Raw genomic sequence first — 22,975 nt, 5'->3', positions numbered from 1 at the left:
AAATCAATCAGCAAGTTTAAATAATTGCAATTGATAAAAATTAATAAATAACCAGCAAAGGGTAGCCTGTTTTAGATAGAAAGGACACTTGAGTTTCTTTGAGGAACTCAGAGATAGCTAGTATACTTGAGAGCATCCTGCACTGAAAGGAAGATACAATGAGATGGAGTCATAAAGGTTTTAAGGAACATGGTTACACAAAACAAAAAAAAGTGAGAGTGTATTGGGGGAAGTAAGGACCAAGAACGTTCCCCACATAGCTTAAGATTCATCACACATAACCCCCACAAAAAAAAAAAAGGTGAAAGCATGATTTTCAGAAATTTTCAACTTTATTTAGGAAAATTGAGAACACCCACGTGTTGGAGTACATATGGGCAGTGAGAGAGAGAGAGAGCCTGAAAGCCATTTACTCAAATGTTGCTCACCCCAGGCTTGTCAGAGAGACAGCTAGGCCATGCCCATAACACTGGTTCATATAAACTTCCAAGCCCCACCTTCACTTGTTTTTTAAAGATGCACCCACACCTGTTCAGTGTCTGTGTTCCTCCAAATACTTCCTGTTCATTTCCTGAGTTCACCAAGAGGGTTGAATCATTGCTAAGATTCTGGAGGGTCAGGGAAGAGATTTATGTTATGTAGTCATATGACAGGATTTTATGTGTCAATATTCCTTGAACTTCTTTGCAGAGGTTGGGAAGCATAGAAAAGTAAGGGGTCTGTTTCAAACTTCCAGGTCTAAATTAGGCAGAAATAGGAATCATTCTTTGTTTCCAATCCCACTTACTGTAGTTTATTTGAATTACATGAAAACCTAACTGGCATGTCTCTGCATTTAGGTGCTCCTAATCTGAATTCCATACTGTCTGCCAGGTGTATTTGGCCACTTTACTCAAGTTCCTTAACTTACCCTTGATCAGTCTATAAAGGATCCTAAAAAGGAGAAGTAGTAGGGAATAGTTAGGATCATTTCCTTTTTTAGTATTTATGTATTTACATATTTTTATTGCCACAAGGATTTTTGCTGGAGCTCAGTACTAGGACTATGAATCCACTGCTCCTGGTGGCCATTTTCCCCTCTATTTTATTTGAAAGGACAGAGAGATGTTGAGAGAAGAGGGAGAAATAGAAAGGGAAAGAGGGGGCCAGGTGGTGGCATATCTGGTTGAATGAACATGTTCCAATGCACAAAGAACTGGGTTCGAGTCCCCAGTCTCCACAAGTGGTGAAATCAGTATTGTAGGTGTCTCTGTCTCCCCTCCCTCTCTATTACCCACTTCCCTCTCAATTTCTAGTTGTCTCTATATAATCAATAAATAAATAAATAAATATAAAAGGTAAAGAGGAATATAGACACCTACAGACTTGTTTCATCACTCCTGATGTGTCCCTTTTTAGATGAGAAGTGAGAGCTTGAACCAGGGTTCTCCCGCAATGGTAATGTGTGTGTCAGTGCCACGCCCTTAGGAGCAATTTCTAATAGTACAGAAAAGGTTCCATCTGATGATACAATGCTATATCCTTTGAGTACCATGAATGTGCATTTTAGTAATTTTCTCCAAATATTGTAGTTAATTTTTTCTTTTACCTTCTTCATCATCAGAAAAACATTAGCATACCTAAAAGCTATAGCTTATAGAAGACAAAACCTTCCCAGATTACTGCAGTTGGCTCTCCCTCCATCCATGACAATAAACATATCAGCATCTCCTTTTATTTATTTTTTTTATTCATTTAGTTCCACCAATGTTGAAGTAGAGGAAGTATTCTGTTGCATAGATGGCCACAGAACTATAAGGTGATTTTATTTGACAAGCTAGATGTTTAGAATGGGGTATTACAGACTGAAATATGTCAAGGAATGTTATAAGATTCATTCTGCATCCTTAAGTACTTAACTAACACATGGTCTACAAAATAAAATTTTGATAAATGAATGAAAGAATGAATATGAATGAGCGATGAATGTCAACAATACCCACAACTCAAGGACAAGAACCAAGAAGTGAATATTTCTTATTTTAGCTGAGTTGATGTCAAAAACAGTACTTACTTTATATCGAAATAAGGAAGGACCACTTAAACTAAGATTGATTTTTAAGGCAGTATGTTCCAAATGAAAAAGGACTCCACTACTCAGGAAAGACATTTTATTTCCAACCTTCTAAGAGGGTTCTACAAACAATAGAGGCTTAAAGTAAAAAAAAAAAAAAAAAAAAAAAGAAAAGATAAAAGGAAAGCAATTATTTTTTTTTAACTATTGAAGAGTAGACAGCTTAAAAAAAAACTTAAACATAAAAATATGAAGTGGAGTTTTCAAATCTAGTCCAAATACATTCTTAGAAAAAGGATCATCCATGGTGATGGGTTTACTTACAACTGCATGCTTGTTTAAGTGTTATTCATATTCTTTTTTAGTTTTTTCTTCATTTCAAATTCAATTGGAGATCTGTGCAAATCTAGCAAAATACTCTTTGGATTACAAAAACTATAAAAAAATGAACAAAATCTGCAATTATGGGAGTTTGAAAATGTACAATCCTTCACTGAAATGAAAGATTCCAAGGTGACATTGTCCACAGAATTTATTCCATTGAAGTGTTCAGACAATTTGATTTAAATGCAAAGTAAAATGGAAGTGAGCACTTCATAAAAACATTTCTCTTTGTATGCACTTTGAGTCATAAAAATAGTATATAGCAGAATAATAAGAAAGGCTGGAAACAAACTTTCACAATAAAGTAAAAAAAAATTATAATTTAACAATATTCTGCAACCCAAGAGAAAGCATGTGCCCTGTGTAAAGGAGAAAGAGGGAAACACTTGCAGCATTATTTTATGTGGTCTTTCCCCAAATATTGCTACGTTTTGACCTTTGGTCTAACTGAGCAGGTGAAATGACCTTCACAAAAGTTTTGATCCATTGAAGGCAGCTAGATGGAGCTTCAGGAGGCTATAGTTATCATTTGACTCTCAGAATCCACCAGAGTCCTTGCCTTTATTCTGAGCTTATGCCCCATACTACATTTTAAAAAAGAGACTTGGAAAGGAATAGCTCTTTATTTTATCAAAATTTAAAATGCCACATTATTCTAAGACTAGTTTAAATTATAGGGTAAGCTCTGATAATCACATGTGGCAAATTTATATTTTTGACTCATTATTCCTACCAAATCTCAAATGCTTGGTATGGGGCATAAAACCTATACTTTGAATTTTAGAGTTCATACAGTTGCAGTCTCTCATGGTTTACCTTTCATAACCATCAAACTATTGACATATGTGATAAATGCATACTATATAACAAGCTTTGCAAAATATCTGACTTAGATCTTCAGCATAGTTCTCTTTTAGATGTGTGCAAAGAGAAATCAGGAACACCAAGAATGTACACAAAAGCTTTACATGATGGTACAGAATCTGCCTGAAAAAAAACATTTGAAACATATTTGATTTTAAATAATAAATGCAGCAGATAAGAACAGATCATAAATAAGGTTACTAAAAGATCACAGTTATCTTAAATCAGAAAATAGAAATGGGTGATTAGAAATACTTAATATTTTTTCAACGTTAAGACTCAAACCCAGAATTAAAAAAGAATCTTTTTTTTATTTCAAAGGTTGCTTCTTATATTGAAGCTCATATTAAAGCAACAGTACAATGTTCATAAAATATAAGTGTGATGCCGTACATTTCTTACATGTCAGAATACTGATATTTGTATGTATACTAAAATAAGAACTTTAAAATTGTACAAATAGATACATTAAAAATGACATAGAAATAGGGCGCCTCTCACTGAAACAAGACAGTTATATCTGGCACGTATTAGTTTGAGATGAAAGTAGAAGCAAAAAGATTTACAAGAATCAGCAGTAACAAGATTGATGCTCAAGAGACATAATTGTACATTGTATTGTACATACATTGTATGGGTTTAAGCTGGCTGAATATTATATATTTCAAGTTTAAAAATGCACTACATATAGAGTGTCCATAGTTTAAGGCGAAATTACAGCTCAGAACTGTTGTCCTTTCTAATTTTGTGGAAGCTTCTTTGACAAATTAGAAAAAAAAAAAAGAAGAAAAAAAAAAGACTTAAATGTTCGTAACACAATTTCCCTTCATTGTTTAAGTTCACCATTAGACTTCTCCTTCAATTAAATGTTTTGTATGCCAAGTGGTTTATTTCTCTAAATGAAGTTGGTAAACAACTTCTATATTTGCCTTTTTTGTGAGAAAAGGTGCTTCACAGTATTTACCACTTTGATGTCCTTGCAGTTTTATTAAATGTATCCTCTCTGTAAAACTTTGCTTGTTTTAAATGAGCCTTTCCTTGATTTAAAAAAATACATGTTTACATATCTTCTAGATTCTTTAGAACGCCAGACACAGTTCTTAAGGCCAAATTTGTATTGTTATTGTTAAGAGTCGTCATCAAAGGTGTCTTTGGAACCATACAAGTCTGCTAGCTTCTTAAAACGAGGTCCCCAGTTCTGTAGGTAGTCATAGTCCAAGTCTGAATCTGTGGTGGCAGACTCTAAAGAACTCAGGGACCCAGCCACGGAGCCCCTGCCTTCATACCCATAGATTTGGATGGAGTCATAAGGCGGGGCAGTTGGGTCATTATCCGCTTCCTGTATTCTTGTGTTGATGAAGTCATCCACATCCACACTGTTGGGTGCTGGCCGGAGCCCAGGTCTGGGCATGTACTGATACTCAGGCTTTATGTCTTTTCGAGGGATAAATCCATTGATGCCATCAGGATTCTGAAGAGTAGCGATATCAAAGGCTTCTGTGTCTTCTTCCCCACCCCCTTCATCATCATAGGTAATGATGTTCTCACGCACATCTTCTTCCTCAAAGACTATGAGTGGTTCCTTCTTTTGCCTTCTCAGAGTCACAAACAATACTACGATGACTACGGGGAAAGGAAAAGAAAGTAAACAGGTTAAGCCCAGTAGGGCCTCGCTCTTTTCCTAGGGGACATTTACTTAGGGTGAAAAAGTGGTGTACACATGCCTCATAAACTGAACTGGTCTAAAATGAATGCTTTATGTAAAATCTCTAAGATAAGCAAAACTATCTTCCACCTGACTCGTCCTATGTAAAGTTCTGGTAGACAATAAAAAAGGCTTGTTGGAACTATTATGAGCTTTTGACAAATGAACCAAACAAACACTCTTTGGAAGCCATCTTTTTAGGAATGAGAAAACCTCTAAATATGTTGGTCTTATTAAAAATGACTTATACCAGTTTTGTTTTGCAAAGGAAAACAGGTTCCTTGCCAACATTGATGAGTGAGGACTTTCAGAGACCTGTGAGGTCATACATTTCTGTAGAGGTGATGCCTAGCTCTTGCCCAGAGGCCTGGAGTTAGGTTAGCCTTAACCTTATTCTACCTTGGTGAGAAATTTTATCATGCTCAGGGCTGGACTCTTTTTAAGCCACTGTACAGAAAAGAGGACATTTCTAGAAATGGCCAAGAGATAAATGTTTAAGAAAATATTCGAACACAGGAAAGAGCAGCAGCTAAAACTCTAGATTAAGCAATTCCAGCTCTTTCCTGAGAGAGGTAATTCTTCTAAGTTTAGGCAGTAATCTTCAGCAATCTAGGACAGGTGAGCAGTTACTTACAAGAAAGGCACAGATATGGCTCAATTCTTTAAGTAATGTTCCATTAAAGCCCTCATCTACACACTCAGCAAGACTGAAGAAAACATGACTGAATTTGGCAAAAGGGCTGAAAAGTTCTCCTGGCTCACCATCACTCTGAGATGCAGGGATGAGGATCTGCACTTGTCTGTTGCTTAATGTTGCACATGGCTTCCAGTGCCCACCAGGCAGGGTCTGCCTCTCCTTGTGTCTCGTCTTGGCAACACCCTCACACAGACCATTCCCTTTCATTCTTATTCACCATAGAAAAGTGATTTTCCTAGTAGCCAGTTTTGACACCAGACAGGGCTATTGGCACCTGCTGCATGAACTTACTTCACCCTGGTCTTGTATCATCCCAAGACTTGACACAGAAGCATTGTTTACACACCTGGCTTCCATTCTAGAAAACAGACTTTTCAGAGCTCTTTCATACCCTGCTCTTTCTCCTGTGAGTGTCCATTCACCCTAGTCCCTTTCACCAACTGGACAATTCCTTCAATATCCTAGAAGTATGGTACACCACATAGAAGATATCTCTTCCCTTCCCAATCAGTGTTAAACACTTTTTAATTATGCCCTTCCACTCAACACCCCCCCCCCCAATTGGTTCATGCCCTAGTAGGGCATTCATCATCTACCTCTGCTGATCTGTTAATCAAAAGATCTAATCATCAGTCTATTGATCCATTCATGCATATTTTCCTTGAAAGACTATGAACTGATCAAGTACCTAGTACTTATGGGATTCTTCACTTTGTCAACAGGAAAGGACAGAATATTCATGACTCAGATATATCCAGTAACTGTTGATCTGAACTCACTGGCTTGCACCTATGTAACCAGACCCCAGTAGTGCATTTAGTGAAGAATTAAACACAATGAAGAGAACACAGTTGGTGAGACATACTATTAGGTCTTTGGATAAATTTCTTTTTATTTTATTTATTGTTGTAGTTATTATTGTTCTTGTTATTGATGTCTTCATTGTTGAATAGAACAGAGAGAAATGGAGAGAGGAGGGGACGACAGAGATGGGGAGAGAAATACACCTGCAGACCTGCTCCACTGCTTGTGAAGCGACTTCCCTGCAGGTGGAGAGCTGGGGGCTTGAACCGGGATCCTTACGCCGGTCCTTGTGCTTTGTGCCACCTGCCCTTAACCCATTGCGCTACCACCCTACTCCCTGGATAAATTTCTCATCGGCAATCTTCTCTTCATAACTATTACAACTACTTGCTGAGTCATCTTCACCCTAAATCTTACCATAAAACACCAGAGAGCAGGCTCTATCTCTGTCCTCTCTGAAATTGTATCCACAATGTATGGTAGTCCCTTGTAATTGTCCTGTACTTGAGAAATATATTTGTTTTAAGGGCAGGAACCTGGTTATAAGGCCCTTCCTAGAGGTAAAGAGGGACAGAGAATCCTTACCCAGGAGAATGACGATGCAGGCAAGGATGGCAATCAGCGCCCCTGTGCTCAGGCCAGCATTCAGGATGTAGGCCTCAGCATTGCAGGAGAGCAGGGCACCGTTCACATCACACCCACACACCCTGATGGTGAGGGTGTTGGTGCTACTCATGGGTGGGATTCCCCCATCACTGATCACAATGGGCAGGAGGTACAAATCCTGCTTCTGCCGACTGAATCCTCCACGTCGGGCATATACTCCTGCTGTGTTATCTGTGGGAAGAGTGGAGACAAGATATGCTCTCCTGTCAAGAACATTGGAATCAAAGCCTTCCTTCACATTTTTGTATTCAGCTTGGCAGATCTGACATTGCTATTCTCATCACCAAGGTTAACAACTTGGAATATTTTCCACTTGTTCTTTAATCTAGGTATCTATAGAAACTGAAGTTATTTGGCATAATTGGATCACAGAATAAGCTTTCTGCATTTTGGAATAAAGCTCAGAAATCTTGTATTATTTGGTACTCTAAAATAGTTTGGTGGGTATCAAATATCTTCATTTCTGTTTAGCCATTGCCCCCATTATCAGGTTCCACAGGAAGTTATAGGCTTCTATTTACTAGTGCAAGTTAGTATAAATTATAATCAAATATATAAGTGAGTATGAAGAAAAGCACAACAACAAAAAACATGTCATTTTCATATTTGTATTTGACAAGCACCTGAACAGTTTTGCTTATTTTCTTTTTTAATATTTATTTATTTCCTTTTGTTGTCCTTGTTTTATTATTGTAGTTATTACTGATGTCATCGTTGTTGACAGGACAAAGAGAAATGGAGAGAGGAGGGGAAGACAGAGAGGGGGAGAGAAAGATAGACACCTGCAGACCTGCTTCACCGCCCATGAAGCAACTCTCCTGCAGGTGGGGAGCTAGGGGCTCGAACCAGGATTCTCACTCTGGTCCTTGCGCTTCGCACCACATGCGTTTAACCTGCTGCGCTACTATCCGACTCCCAAGATTTGCTTATTTTCTTCAGATATTTCTAGTCTAGCCTCAAATTTTCCCATATCTATGGAGTTTCCATTTAAATATCTTCCACAGAGAGAAAATATTTTATAAACGCAAGCTGCAAGCTTATAGTTTATTTGAAATTAAAACACTATCACCTCTCCACCTCCTTAAAATTACTTCAGGTTTTCTCTGCTGTTCACATAGCAAAACTCACCTCTGCAGTGAACCACAGATATTACCCTTACTCAAGACACTTGACTTCTGGTTCCTATCAAAGCTCTATACTTGCTCCAGGCCAGTATGACATGCAAACCTCACCTGTGTCCCCATCCACCACTCTTTTTCTACATACTTTTTTTTTTAACCCATTGCTTTAATTCTCCTGAAGTTGTGCCTTTTTTCATGACAGGCAAACCCTGAAATTCTACAAAACTCAATACAAATGTCATCTCTTGTAGGAGGCCTACCTAGACCTCTACTATCATCTCTTCTGTGACCCCCTAACATTATATAATCCTATAGAAACTGCTATCCCACTACTCTGTCATTATTTCTTGATATAACTATGTTGACCACCCCTAGACTCTAAACCTCTAGAGAATAGGGGATTTTACCTGATTCATCATAGGTCTTTCCAATGCTGGACAAACAGCAGTATTTCAAGAAATATTTGTCAAACAAATAGCATAAATGTGTTCTGGGAAAAGTTTAACCAAAGTTTCCAGATGTAAATTTTCTGGTATTGCTCAATAATTTGTAATCTCTGTCGGCCCCCCCTCCAAATATTTCTTTATCATGTTTTCTGCCTATCTCTACTAATCAAAAGTGGTATACTGGCTAATTGCTGGAGGGGTAATATTGGTATTATAAAACAGTAGAAATTTTGAATAACCATCATCAAATTACAGAAACACATACACACTGAAAATCTGTACAGCCTACTTCCATTTGTGAATTAGAATGTTTTGTAGGATATGGATGCTATGATTAGCACAACTGCTTAATAATAGATGGCAATACATGAATCAATGCTACTAAGAACTAGTTCCTGTGTTACAAAAAATATTAAGTAGAAATTAAGTTGATATATATTTAGGTTAAAGGAAATGTAATATAGTCTCTATGTTATCTATCTCTCTGCCTATCTGGCAGTGCATTGTAGAAGGTAAGGTGTGTGGTGTGTATCTTTTTTTTTTCCTTTGTAATTTTCTTCATGGAGGATATAATACTTATTTTCCATAAAAGCATAACATTTAGAGGGCAGTTTCACACCCATTATATAGTGTGTACAAGTCACTGAACCCTCCACCACAGTCACATGTGATCCACCAAATATCAAGTGGTTTCAAAAATTATGTGTGGAATATAGATGACTAACCCAAGTGAACTTGCCAAGAATGCTAAACAAACTGTCTCTAAGATTCTGTGAGGACAATGGTGATTGTCAGGATACATTAGCTTTTGACCAACTTTATGATAGCAGATTTCTCTCCCATTCACAGTCAACAACTCAATCACTATTCCTAATTTCAATACTTTCTGAATTTTGTGTGATTGACATATATTGCCTTTTTCACCAGAGAAAAATTATATATACTCTAAAATATGATGTGAAAACAAAGCAGTCAAATAAGATGCTAACTGAAAATCAGTTTCTGGCTGGCTTTTCTTATTGTAGGCTACACCGCTGTGTCTATCTTATGATCCATTCTGATCACTAATCTTTTTCACTAGAAAAAAAAAATCACTAAAAACAATAGTTTTATGAAAAATAATCTAGAAAACTGTAAATGTAATAGCACAATTCTTATATCAGCAGTCAATTTTGCATGTTCAGTTTGACTACATATACATACTCCTTTCAACATGAATTATTTAATTGCCATCCTTTCCCTGCTTTTGAGAGAATCCCTTCATTTTGGATATACACCTCCCTGATTCATACCTATTAGTGACACAAGAAAAAAAGAGGGCCTGTGAGGACACGGTTTCAGGAAACTGTCAAATTGACTACATTATTAAAAAATTGAAGTCGAAAAATGCATATGATCTACTATGTTATAAGTTCTATCATGTTTTCTCAAATTATTTTCTACTATAAAGCTTCCAAGGAGAATGTCTCAGTATTTGAGGTCAAACAGATCTGGATTTGAATATTAAATCACCTGTATATTAATTTGCCTCCTTTCTATAAGTTAAATGCCTTAAATTTTGAGTCTCATCTATGAAAATGATAGTTTTTAGGGTTAAATTTAATTCTACTTGCAAAGGTATGTAGCACAATGCTAGACTTTTGGAGATGCTCAGTGAGTATTAATTCTTTTCTGGAAGCTCTACTCTCTTAATGAGAAAGAGAAACTTATTGGCAAAGAGAGGAAAATGAATTTTTGGAAATGTCATTGCAGTTTGAATGCAATTGCCTCCACAGAGGGGTTCATCACCTAGAGGTAAGAAAATAGTTCATGCTCCTCAGTTCTGGGTAGCATAGTAAGAAAATGATTTTTGAGCACTTCACTTTTTTTTTTTAAACCATTGTGACACCCAATGTGCTCACTCCTAGCCATAGACACATAACCAATCATCCCCCCAAACACCCCCCCACACACACACACAAACACAAAACTTGCAGACAGGGACATTAATTACTAGCATAAGTTGCACAGAAATTGCTATCTTTCTATTAGTGGAAAATAAATTCAGTTTTCTTTATATCTATAGCCTGAACTCCTAATAGTATGTTGCTTTTAGCTGTATGTTGTCACTGTGCTTGATGATCTCCATGGTACCAGCTGCAGATGGAAAAATTAGAGATAGGATGATGATGTGGCCCATTGGAGGGATGCATACCACTGATATTAAAAAGTAGTTATGATGGGAAAACTGTCATGTTTTAACCGATAAAAGGGAGATGGAGTGGCTGGGAACAGAGCAAAATTGGTAGTTTATCACTAATAGTGCTTGCATGTAACAACTTAAAAAAAAGAGGGAATTTTCTCTTAATTTTTTTTTTTGTTTTTATTTGATAGGACAGAGAGAAGCTGAGAGGGGAAAGGAAGACAGACAGTGAGAGAGATACCTGCAGCACTGTTTCACCACTTGTGAAGCTCCATCCCTGCAGGTGGGAACTAGAGCTTGAAACCAGGGCCTTGAACATGGTAATATGCAAGCTCAGCAGGGTTCACTATTGCCTAACCTACCCTACTTAATACTCCTAAGATGTTATTCCTTATCGTTTTTTCCTTTCTGCCCTTCTCTCCTATGAAGCTAAATGCTTTCCATTGCTTAAGCTGACCAGAAACATTTTATTTTAGTCTATGCACAAATGTCCTGGTGCATCAGTGCAGCCCCCACCTTTTTTTTTTTTTGAGAATATTGAAGATACTAGAGACTTCAGGTCAAGTTTTGCTACTATATTGCTTATTTCTGATCACAACCCACCCCCCCCAACAAGTCAATTTACTCTGCTCTCTTTACAGATGCCTCTGAAGCAAATTATATATTGCATAAAATATTTCCTAATACTTAGTCAGCTGAATAATAATCATTTTATTTCTCTCCTCTGGGTATTTTCCACTCTCTTAGAAATCTGGCAATAGCACTACTAGGATAATGAAAACATATATGAAATATACACATGTAGTAGGAGTACCCCAAATGTCATAATGCAATTTTAAGCTTTAATTAAAATTTTCAAGGATCACTTTTGAAATCGTGTGGCACATTTAATAAGTATCCATATAAATTTTAATTTTTTAGAAATTAAATTTTCATCCCAGCACCAGTTATTTGTCATCTTTAATCTTGAAGACTGAATAACAGAAAATTCAAGTATTTTTAAAAGTGTTTAGAAGTCCTTTGTGATTCAAAGTTAACTTAACAACTTGTGTATGTATCTTTATTTTCTTGCCTTTCTAAATACTACATAGCTGTCTACCTACCTACAGGCATTTTATATGCCATACATTTCACAGTTTATTATGAATATCTATCATCTTCACCAGAAAAGAATCTCCTTTATCGAAGGCCTCTAGTCTTGTGATCTTTGTGCATATATAAGTCTTAGGCTTTTTAATAGAGTGAATAAGTAACTGAAAGTCCTTTGGTTATGTTAGAATCTACCTAGCTTTGCCATATAGTTAGTCTGTTTTAATAGCTACCAGGGTTACTGCTGGGTCTCAGAGACAACATCATGGTTCCTGGTGACCATCTTTTCCCTTTTTTTTTGAATTTTATTAATATTTGGTAGGACAGAGAAAAATTGAGATGAGGAGGAGGAGATAGAGAGGAAGAGAGAAATAGAGACACCTGCAGTGCAGAAATGCTTCACTGCTCATGAAGTAGCCCTGCTGCACTTGGGGAGCAGGAGCTCCAGCCTGGGTTCCTGTACTTGGTAATGTGTGCACTCAGCTGGGTGCACCACCAGCTGGCCCACACACATTTAGCTTTGACTAATGTGTTAGGTGATGATTTACTTCCATTCTCTATAATCTTCCATCCATCACTATTGAGACCAACCCAATCAACACTGTCTATATTAACTATGGATTTTGTTGCCACTAAATATCCTATCATTCTTTGATGCTATTTTATGTTTTTAAGGGTTTTATTTTTCTATTAGGTTATTTTACATTCAACTAAATAATATTTATTACATATGTATAAATCTGATTCCTTGTTTGTTTCACATATTTTATCTTAGAGAATTTTAGAAGCTATATGGAGAAAATTTTATTTCCCTCATTTTTCAAGATAGGAAGTTTAAAAAGGAAAATGGAAAGCAATTGCTCATAGCAACAAGGACAATATAAATAAAACTAGAATTCAAACTTCGCTAGGTTTCATGATATCTTGATCAACACACAGCTCACCCTTGAATCTTGATGTAATTATAAGACAATTCTTACACTGAACTTCCATGATACATTTACTTCATTAGGAGAACCACCTTATATAGATGGATCCAGGTAAAGTCATAACACAAATGCAAGAGCTTCTTTTCAAAACCTAGAAATTTTATATCAAAGAAACTCATTTAATACTTCTCTCCCTACATTATTTTCAGAGTTACAGGCACCTTTAAAAGTAAACCAACTTAAAGAGGCCGAAATGAAATAAATATTTTCCCAATATTTTGGAATGAAAGCAATGCTACAACAAGATACATTCTGAAATAGATTAGCCTCAAAATACTAATGAACATAGTTTTTGGACTCAAGATTCAGATGTCTGTGATGTATCCCAATGGAATTACACATCCAGAAGGAGTGATAATGATCTAACTCTTTGGTACTAAAGTAATGGCCAACAAAATATAACACTACTGGCTCAGTATATGTGTGTGCACGATACATCTCACTATGCATGTAGTGTTTGTTGGTGTAATAGCATTTTCACTACTACCACATACCTTAGAAGCAACGCTCCTACTACTTTTGTTTTGAGGATGATTTTCTCCTTGTGATTGGGAGGAAGAAGAAGACATACTAAATATTTCTTAGTTTAAGACAAGGAAATCTACCAGGGAAGTCAGTGAAATATCAACATTCAGGGTTTTTTTAGTGAGTTAAAAAACCCCGGAATTAGTAAAGTCAAAGACAGAAAGAACCTTCAAAGAATAACATCCTTAATATAATAAAAACTATTTATTTCTACTGTTGAGTTAGGGAGGGGGGAGGATTCCTAGATAATCTGTGTTCTGTATTAGACAAACTGTAGCAATGAATTTCAGGCAGAAAAGGAACATAATTATTTACACAGTGAAAATGGCAGGGCATTAAAAGACATCTGCCATCTTGATCTGCCAACAGAATATCTTCCATATTGAAGCAATTAAGGGGGGAAAAGTTCCACAAAAATCTGTTTGGTTATCTCTAAATTATAAAAGTGAAAAAAAACAGAAGCATATTTGAACAAGTTTGGTACTGCACATATAAAAGATAATGTTCTTAGTTGATATTAAAAGAGAACAAAAGTGAAGAAAGAGATTTGCCAATTGGTCTAACAGGCTGAATCTTTCTTGTTTATGTTTCTTTTAATCAGCTAAATCTCAAACGTGATTTCCAAACTTTTTGGTTCTTCTTCTTCTTCTTCTTCTTTTTTAAATGAATCTGCAGTTAACATTGAATGAATCACACATTATAACTCACTTGATCTTCACTTTGTCCCATCTTGAATTACACTGCATTTGGAAAATAAATATTTGATAGTCATCTATTCTTGCATCCAACTTTAGACGTACAATATAATTGATTAGAAAAAGTAAATAATGAAAGAATGAATGAATGAATGTAAGAATAGATAATTCAATACCTTTGAACATCCCAACATCAAATTATTAAACATTTTTTAACCTCAAACTTATCTTACAATATAAATATTGCTTTTGATAATAATAACTAGTCCCTGGACTTTATGAAGCACATTATATGTTTTCCAACACACTTTCATTTTAATTAATGCATTCTCTTAAGTGTTGGGATACTGTACTTTTTGATGCTCAGAGCCTAGAGGAAGACAAATATGGAAATGCAAGAGATATAGGGAATGAATGCTGAGACTATAAAGTGATGGGAATATATGAGAGGCTCATGTAGTGTTCTTGGAGTACAGACAAGGGAGTACACAAGACAGGCTGGTGAGGCTTTGCAAGGTTTTTCCTAAAGAGATTTTATTTAAGGTAAAATTTGAAGGAGGAGGAAATGGCAGGAGGAGTACATTCTGGCTGTAGAAAAGTATGGATATGTGAGAGCAAGGCACACACACACACACACACACACACACACACACACACACACATTTTATCTCTAGGGTTGTTGCTGGGGCTAAATGCCTGCACTACCAATCCACTGCTCTTGGAGGCTCCCCCCCCCATTTTGTTGCCCTTGTTGTTTATTTTTGTGGTTATTATTATTGTTGTTGTTGGCTAGACAGAGAGAAATGGAGAGAGGAAGGGAAGACAGAGAGGGGGAGAGAAAGATAGACACTTGCAGACCTACATGTGAAGTGACCCCCCTGCAAGTGGGGAGCCGGGGTGGGGGGCTCGAACCAGAATCCTTATGCCTATCTTTTTGCATAATGCTATCTCCAACTTTAGTTTTCTTGGTCAACTGAAAAGAATTTGAAGTTCAGATTCTAGGACCCTTGTATGTACTCCAATTGTGACCGGTTTTTGATATTTCTACGACTTTTACCTTTCAAACTAGAACTCAATTTACAATTTAAATTAGGAGTGATGTAGTAATAAGAATATTAAAATTGTGCTAGGTGGTGGTGCACCTGGTTGAGTGCACACACTATATAGTGCACAAGGACCTGGGTTCAAGCCCCTGGTCCCCACCTGCAGGGGGAAAGCTTCAAGAATGGTGAAGTAGAACTGCCAAGTGTCTCTCTGCCTATCTCCCCCTTCTCTCTGTCTCTATCCAATAATAAATAAAAGTAATAATAATATTATTATAAATAACTGTGTATCAAATAAACAGAAATATTAGGGGTGTTTCCTCTGCTCAGCTCTGGCTTATGGTGGTGCAGGGGATTGAACATGGGACTTTGGAGCCTCAAGCATGAGAGGCTCTTTGCATAACCATTATGCTCTCTACCTCCAACCCCTGCCCTGTTTTCTCTGTACAGATGAAGAGTACAGTCAGGTTTATAATTTCTAGCCCTTCATCTTTTCTCTACACTTCATCAAATAATCATAAGGGACAAATTTGTACATTTGAAATTTAAAATTCAACATAAGAAGATTTATTTTTTTTTTAATATTTTATTTTATTTATTTATTCCCTTTTGTTGCCCTTGTTGTTTTATTGTTGTAGTTATTATTGTCGTTGTCATTGTAAATTAATTACATAATCAAATAATTAGGACAAAGATAAAAAACAAACTGTCTTCTAGTTAGAATAATTTTTGATAAAAAAAACAATGCTCATTTTACATTTTATAGTAGAAAGGAAATTCCCTAAAATACACACTTCAAACACACACACCACAAATCTTAATTGTAATACTACAATGAAGATTATGTAAAATGGTGAAACTCTAGAATGAATATTCCTATTAAAATAATAAGTGGCATAAAGTGGTCATCATTATTGCTATTACTCAACATGTGCTATAAAATAAAAATCTATGCAGGTAGACAAAAATATTTTTTAAAAAGTTAAGAAACCTGTCATTATTTAATTTTTATGTTTTGGTTTCCTGGTTAACTAATGAAAATCATTGATAGGTTATGTTACTTTAGAACAATGTCCAGTAATTAATTGAGCTAATAAAAACAACTGTAGTTTAGAATAAAAATAGTCACTTAGAAAATAAAATTTAAGTATCCACTTCATAATAGCATTTAAACTATAATAGCAGATTACCTATAACCTTTATAAAAATGCACAGAATAGGAAACAAGTCTAATGATGATAATCAAGAGAACTGATCAATGGGATATTGGACAGATTCTGAATGTGAAAAATATTTTCAAATTTTAGAAACTAAATTAATTTACAAAGTTAACTCAATAAAATTCACAAAGATACCTATCAGAACCTGAAAATTACTTCTAATTTATGTCTGGGAGAAATAAAGAGCTAACGTTTAGGAAAATGTAATAAAATGAAACTAATGTAGGAAGAGCATCTGTCAGTTCTTAACATATATAAACATGAAACCATTACATTAAAATACTATCTCTAGAACTAATAGATACAATGGGGAAACTTGAAATTTAAAAGGCATCAAGAGGATGTAATGTAGATGATAATAAAAATCACATGATCTGGGAAGTGGTGCAGTGGCTACAGAATTGGACTTAAAATCATCAGGTCTCAAGTTTAAACTTCTGGCATCACATGCAGCAGAGTAATGCTCTGGTTCATATATATATATATATATATATATATATATATATATATATATATAATTTTATTTATTTATTATTCTATAGAGACAGAGAAATTGAGAGGAGGTAGTAATTGAGAGGGAGAGAGATAGAGAGACAACCTGCAGCCCTGTATTACCACTTGTGAAGCTCCCCCCCCCCATAAGTGGGGACCAGGGTATTGAATCTGGGTCCTTGTGCATTGTAATGTGTGTGCTTAACCAGGTGCACCACCCCCTGGCCCCTGCTCTGCTTCTTTTTGTAGACTGATAAACTGAAATTGAATTTCAGATTTTCCCAGCTTTCAGGATTATCATAATTTGACTATAGAGAAAACAAAGATTTAAAGAAACTACATAAGAAATGAGGTATGTATACTAGCTGTAACTCTCTGGGGAAAAAAAAAAAACGTGTTAATTTAATTTCAATAACTGATAGCTTGTCCTAGGGCATATCTCTAAAGCTTCTTATGGTTCATATTCCTTCCTTTCTTGTCTAGGAAGCAGAAGTGACACGTTACATAGTCAACATGCCTGCCTCATGGGGCTGTTTGAGAAATTAAATAAAATAATAGTTGTGAGAATGTTTTGCAAAACAAGAACTAGAAAGATGAAAAGCTAGATAGGGGCTATTCTCAGTCATTTTTCATTTTTGTACTTTTATTATCTACTACATACATGCTTCTTGTGTTCTTAGAAATGCTATAAGCCTGATATCTTCAAAGAAAATACATCTCTAAACCTGGACAAATCAACTCTTTATCTTCTCAAGAAGCATATTTTTCGAAATTAAAAGCCCAAGATGGACTTGAATGTTGGAGATTCCATCTACTATTATACTTTCTTCTACCTGCTGAGTCAGCTTTGAATTCGGGCTGTAAAGTGGTATAGGGATGAAATGACAGAAAGGCTTGAGTGTAGTAAAATGGCTTCCTCTCTTAAGTTTCTAAAGATGCTTAATGCTCACTCTGAATTTATGCAAATAAAATCCTGATTATTTACACGACATAATGGAAGTAAACAATCAAGGAGCTACCTGATGCTTTTACTCAGCGTGATATAAACCATTATCTCATGTTTTTGATAGAAAACAGTCTTAGCCGAGAAATTTGGTAACTCACTAGGCTATTAATAGGGTGTGGAAAGTGATTACTCCTTTTGGATTACTTCAATATGTAATTACTTTTAGGAGCTAGTAGCAAGAATCTCTATTAAATGATAATTCTATGACTATATTTGCTTTAAGGTTTTGTAATAGCTCTAAATATGGGAGTTTTCATTAACTATTTGCCATAGTTAATAAAATAATTTTTCTTAAAATGTATTAGTTCTCTGCAAAAGCAGTAGCTGCCCATAGGATTAGTTTCTTATAGAAAAAGAACAAAGGAAACCAATTGTGCAGTAAGTTGCTTCACCCAGAGTAATGGAATCTAATTGAAAATATAAATGTTATTGCCCAAGCATTGTGACAGGTAAAATACTTAGAACCCCTTAGAGAACGATAGGATTTACCATAATATTTTCAGAGGGCTAACAGTAACTAAATACTTGTATACATTAAAAAGGTTGACAACTAGGGTGTGTGTGTGTGTTGGGGGGGTAGCTCAGTCACAGAGTTCAGATTTGCATACCTGAGGTTCCCGGGTTTCCTCCCTGGCATTGCACATGCCAGAGCTGAGTGGTACTCTGGCCTTTATCTTTCATATAGATAAATAATTAAATCAATAAATATATCTTAAAGTAGAAATTAAGAACACATGGCATAAAAATGGAGATAAAATTTATATGGTTAAAAAAATGTCTAAACATATCTGCTGTTCAAGGAGGTATCTGGAGAAAAAAAAATGGAGAAATTTGGGGAATTTATCCAGTTAGTTTTACCTCAAATGCAAATTGGAGATTATATGAGTGCACAGATAAAACCTGAAGCACAAATATTTGAGAAAAACAGGTAATAAAAGAGATTGTGGGGGTTCAGCGGTATCGCAGCAGGTTAAATGCATGTGGTGCAAAATGCAAGGACCAGCGTAAGGATCCCGGTTTGAGCCCCTGGCTCCCCACCTGCAGGGGAGTCACTTCACAGGTGGTGAAGCAGGTCTGCAGGTGTCTATCTTTCTCACCTCCTCACTGTCTTCCCCTCCTCTCTCCATTTCTCTCGGTCCTATCCAACAATGACGACAGCAATAATAACTACAACAATAAAACAAGGGCAACAAAAGGGAATAAATAAATAAATATTTTAAAAAATTAAAAAACAAATTGTGGTATAAGAGGCATGTGAAAACAGAATTCTCTATACAACTAAGTAGATCAATTCACTGCAGAGTAAATATATGCTGAAAGAATTTCTGTTATATCTTCACCACAAAACTGGCATATGCCTCTGGGCTAAAGTATCCAGTTGTCAACCAAGGATGATATAAAAAAATAACCTGGGGAAGGTGGTGGGGGAGCAAGTCATGACCCTACAGTGTACAAGGACCTGGATTCATGGTCCCCACCTGCAGGAGGGAAGCTTCACAAGTGGAGAAATAGGGTTGCAGGTATCTGTCTCTCTTCCTCTCTATCACCTTCTTCCCTCTCAGTCTCTGGCCAGTTTCTGGCATTATCTATCTAACAAATAAATAATGATAATAAAATTAAAAAGACATGCTTTAACAAAAATAAAATAATTTGTATATTAGGATCACCCCAAGAGTAGAGGCAGTGTTTCTCATGAACTGAAATAGAAATATAAACATATCTTAGAAAATACTGTAAAAACACTTATGTTAAATTGGTCACTTCAATTTGATAAGCAGGATTTTCCTACTATGGAAAAATCTACTTTTATAATAGAAACCCCCTATATGATATGTCTAGATGTACATGTACTACTATTTGAAAATTATCCCTATATCTCATTTCTTTGTAAAATTATCTTTAAGAGCTCACATGTGTATATTAACAATAAATAACAAGCAAGAAAGTAAAAAAAAACTAGATTATATATAAAACTAAAAAGCTCTGAGTAATTCTGTATCTTGAAATGATGGAAATAATTTGCAAAATGAAGAATACATGGTTTTATAGCATTCTTAGTTCCTTCACACCCAGGATCTCAAAAACATATCCAACACAGAAAGCTAATATCATAGGAGAAAAATCTCTTCTCAGGGAGCTAGGATTTATTTTTATTTATTTATTAAATATTTTATTTATTTATTAAATATATTTATTTATTATTGGATAAAGACAAATTAAAAGGGGAGGGGGAGATAGAAAGGGAGAAAGAGACACCTACAGCCTTGCTTTACCACTCGTGAAGCTTTCCTCCTTGCAGGTGGGGACTAGGGTCTTGAACCCAGGTCCTTGGACATGGTAATGTGTTTATCCAGGTGCGCCACTGCATGGCCCCTTTTTATTTTTTTATTTTTAGCCTCAAAGAGTCACTTAATGTGTTTGATTGAAAAGGGTGGAAATTCAATGGTCAAATCATTTTAACATATAATAAGAAAAAAATGTCATACTATTTCTTTAAATCTAAAGGATACAGTGAACTTTTCATTGCTTTAATAATCCACCTAGTAGGATGGAATTTACTGGCTTTGTCTTTCATATAGATAAATAAGTAAACCAATAAATAAATCTTCAAGTAGCAATTAGGAACTCAAGGCAGGAAAATGGAGATAATATTGACATAGCAAAAAAAGTCTAAAAATATCTGCTACTCAAGGAGATATCTGGAGATAAATGGAGAAATTTGGGGAATTTATCCAATTGACTTCACATTAGATCAGGCATATTCAGGTGGTATGGCTGTAGACACCAGTTCACTTCAGATGCAAGTTGGAGATTATATGAATACACAGATAAAAGCAGAAATATTTGAGAATATTTCTGACTTCTATGTCATTTAATGATTTTAGCAAGTGTCTTAAGGTTTCTGTACTTCATTTTAAAAACAGAAATGATAATAATAGCCCTTATAGTTCTGTTGTAATAATTAAATGGATAGATTATAAGGTAGTTAACATGTCTTTTGGAACGTAACTACTGATATTTATGCTATTGATGACAGTAATATTGGTGATGGGGAAAGTAATAATACTTTTAAAATAATACCTATCAGATTAATTAAAAATTCTGTAAACTTGATTTCAGTCACTTGGAAATGATATAAATCTATGACCTAGTATATATCTAATGAAACCAAATATACTCAAGTGCTACCTTTTATACCTGTATCAAAAGATGACACTTTGTTTTCTTGTTTGTATAGACTTACTTTGTAACAGGTTTATAGAAAAGGCTCACAAAACCAGAATGGTCTAGCTGGAAGTCAAGCAACTAAATTTTTGATTGTGGCTGTGCCACCAACTTGTCAAAGGATTCTACTAACTTGAGTCTACCTAAAAACACCTACCCTAAAATAGGCTGCAATTTTAGAATTGCACTGACTGACAAAAATCAGAAGCAGAAACCACATTAAGTGTTGCCATGTGTCTGGTGGCCAAACATTTGCTGTGTTCTTGGCCTTCACACAATAATTTTGCAGTTATTTTTATATATCAAGCTCTTACCCAACTACATTGAATTACAACTGTATTTGGAAAGGAAAGCAGGCTGAAAGATAGCATTGCTTGCTGAGGTTGAACTAATCATTTGTAATGCCTTATTTAATATTGATATTCATAAAGCTATTCTTTTCCCCAAAGGGTATATCAACCTCTTAGAAAAAAGAAAGAGATGGGGGTTGGGCAGTAGTGCATCGGTTTAGTGCACACTGTACTACTCACTCAAGGATGCTGATTTCAAGCCCCTGCTCCCCACCTGCAGCAACTACACATCACAAGCACTGAAGCAGGTCTTCAGATATCTGTCTTTCTCTCTCCCTCTATATCTCCTGTCCTCTTTCAATTTCTCTCTGTCCTATTGAGCAAAATGGAAAAAAAAAAAGGGGGGGGAGCCTCTGGGAGTGGTGGATTTGTAGTGCCAGCACTGAGCCCCAGCAGTAACCCTGGAGGCAAAAGAAAAGAAAAAGAAAAGAGAGAGAGATTGAGTTATTTGCATATTGACCCTGACTGTATAATTTTTCCTACTTGGTTTTCCCATTGTTTCATGAATATCAAAGTCAACAAAATGAAGCACAATAAAATTAGGTTCTTACTCATAAGCAATAAGATGAACCCATGTCTCAGAGTAGAGGTATTATTATGCCTTATTTGTTCTTCAACATAACAACATTTGAAGAGTAGGGAAATATTTGTGTCATGCACTGGAAAGGCATTTATTTTTCACTCCTATTGATATTGCTCTGAATGCAAAGGAACAATGATACAAACCTCTATTGTCTCTGACTGTGAAATTTGGATTGTGAATGATTTCAGGGGGTAGATTGAAAATAAATCTCGGTCCATTCGCTGTGTCATCCTTGTCATCCGCACTAATTGTAACAATTGGCTGAAAGAGAAGGGTGGTCCATAAATGAATCATGCTGACATTGACACATTGTTCATTTAAAATTTTTTTGGGCTGGCTAAGAACCTCAGATTTAATTAGAGAATACAGTCTCAGAGCTCATCCAAAGTTCTGAAGCTTTCTTTGACAATGACAAGTATCTCCAGAGGATACTCTCCCAATCCAAACTCTGTTTCCAATTGACTGCCCATAGTCAAAGGAGGGGGAAGCACTTTTACCTGGTTAGAAAGTGGCTTGGTCTGATCACTCTCACAAATAAAACCTTCATAAGGGGCGGCGAACTTGGGAGCATTATCATTGACATCAAGGACCCTAATGGCTACAGGGACTTTGGCTTCCTGATGCCGGTTGTCTGGAAGGAGAGAATTAAGACATTCAATGCCAGAGAGGAATCTACATTGGTCCAAGGTTACTGTGGGGGAAGTTTAAACCACTCATTTGAGCCATGCAAGAAAGGTAATGTTGGCACAAAAAGTCATGTAAAGTTAAAGTATGTTAGATCCAGCGTGACTCAGAAAGTCACAAATTTTATCAAACTTTTGCCAGATTTTTATATA

The 22,975-nt window shown here is 35.8% G+C and overlaps 1 protein-coding gene across 1 annotated transcript in view; it reads right to left on the bottom strand.

Annotated features, from left to right (window-relative positions):
• Positions 1-3,592: 3,592 nt before the first annotated feature.
• CDH11 (cadherin 11) overlaps positions 3,593-22,975 on the bottom strand; it is a 170,021-nt gene continuing 150,638 nt past the window's right edge. The window contains exons 10-13 of the mRNA XM_007517769.3: positions 22,637-22,770; positions 22,283-22,400; positions 7,093-7,344; positions 3,593-4,924 (exon numbers count right to left, since the gene is read on the bottom strand). Of these exons, the coding sequence (XP_007517831.1) occupies positions 4,428-4,924; positions 7,093-7,344; positions 22,283-22,400; positions 22,637-22,770 (1,001 nt within the window). The 3' untranslated portion in view covers positions 3,593-4,427. The remainder of the gene's footprint in view (positions 4,925-7,092; positions 7,345-22,282; positions 22,401-22,636; positions 22,771-22,975) is intronic.

This window comes from Erinaceus europaeus, chromosome 2 (assembly GCF_950295315.1).
Source record: "Erinaceus europaeus chromosome 2, mEriEur2.1, whole genome shotgun sequence".
NCBI classification, from domain to species: domain Eukaryota; kingdom Metazoa; phylum Chordata; class Mammalia; order Eulipotyphla; family Erinaceidae; genus Erinaceus; species Erinaceus europaeus.
This window is presented reverse-complemented; position numbering and strand designations above follow the sequence as displayed.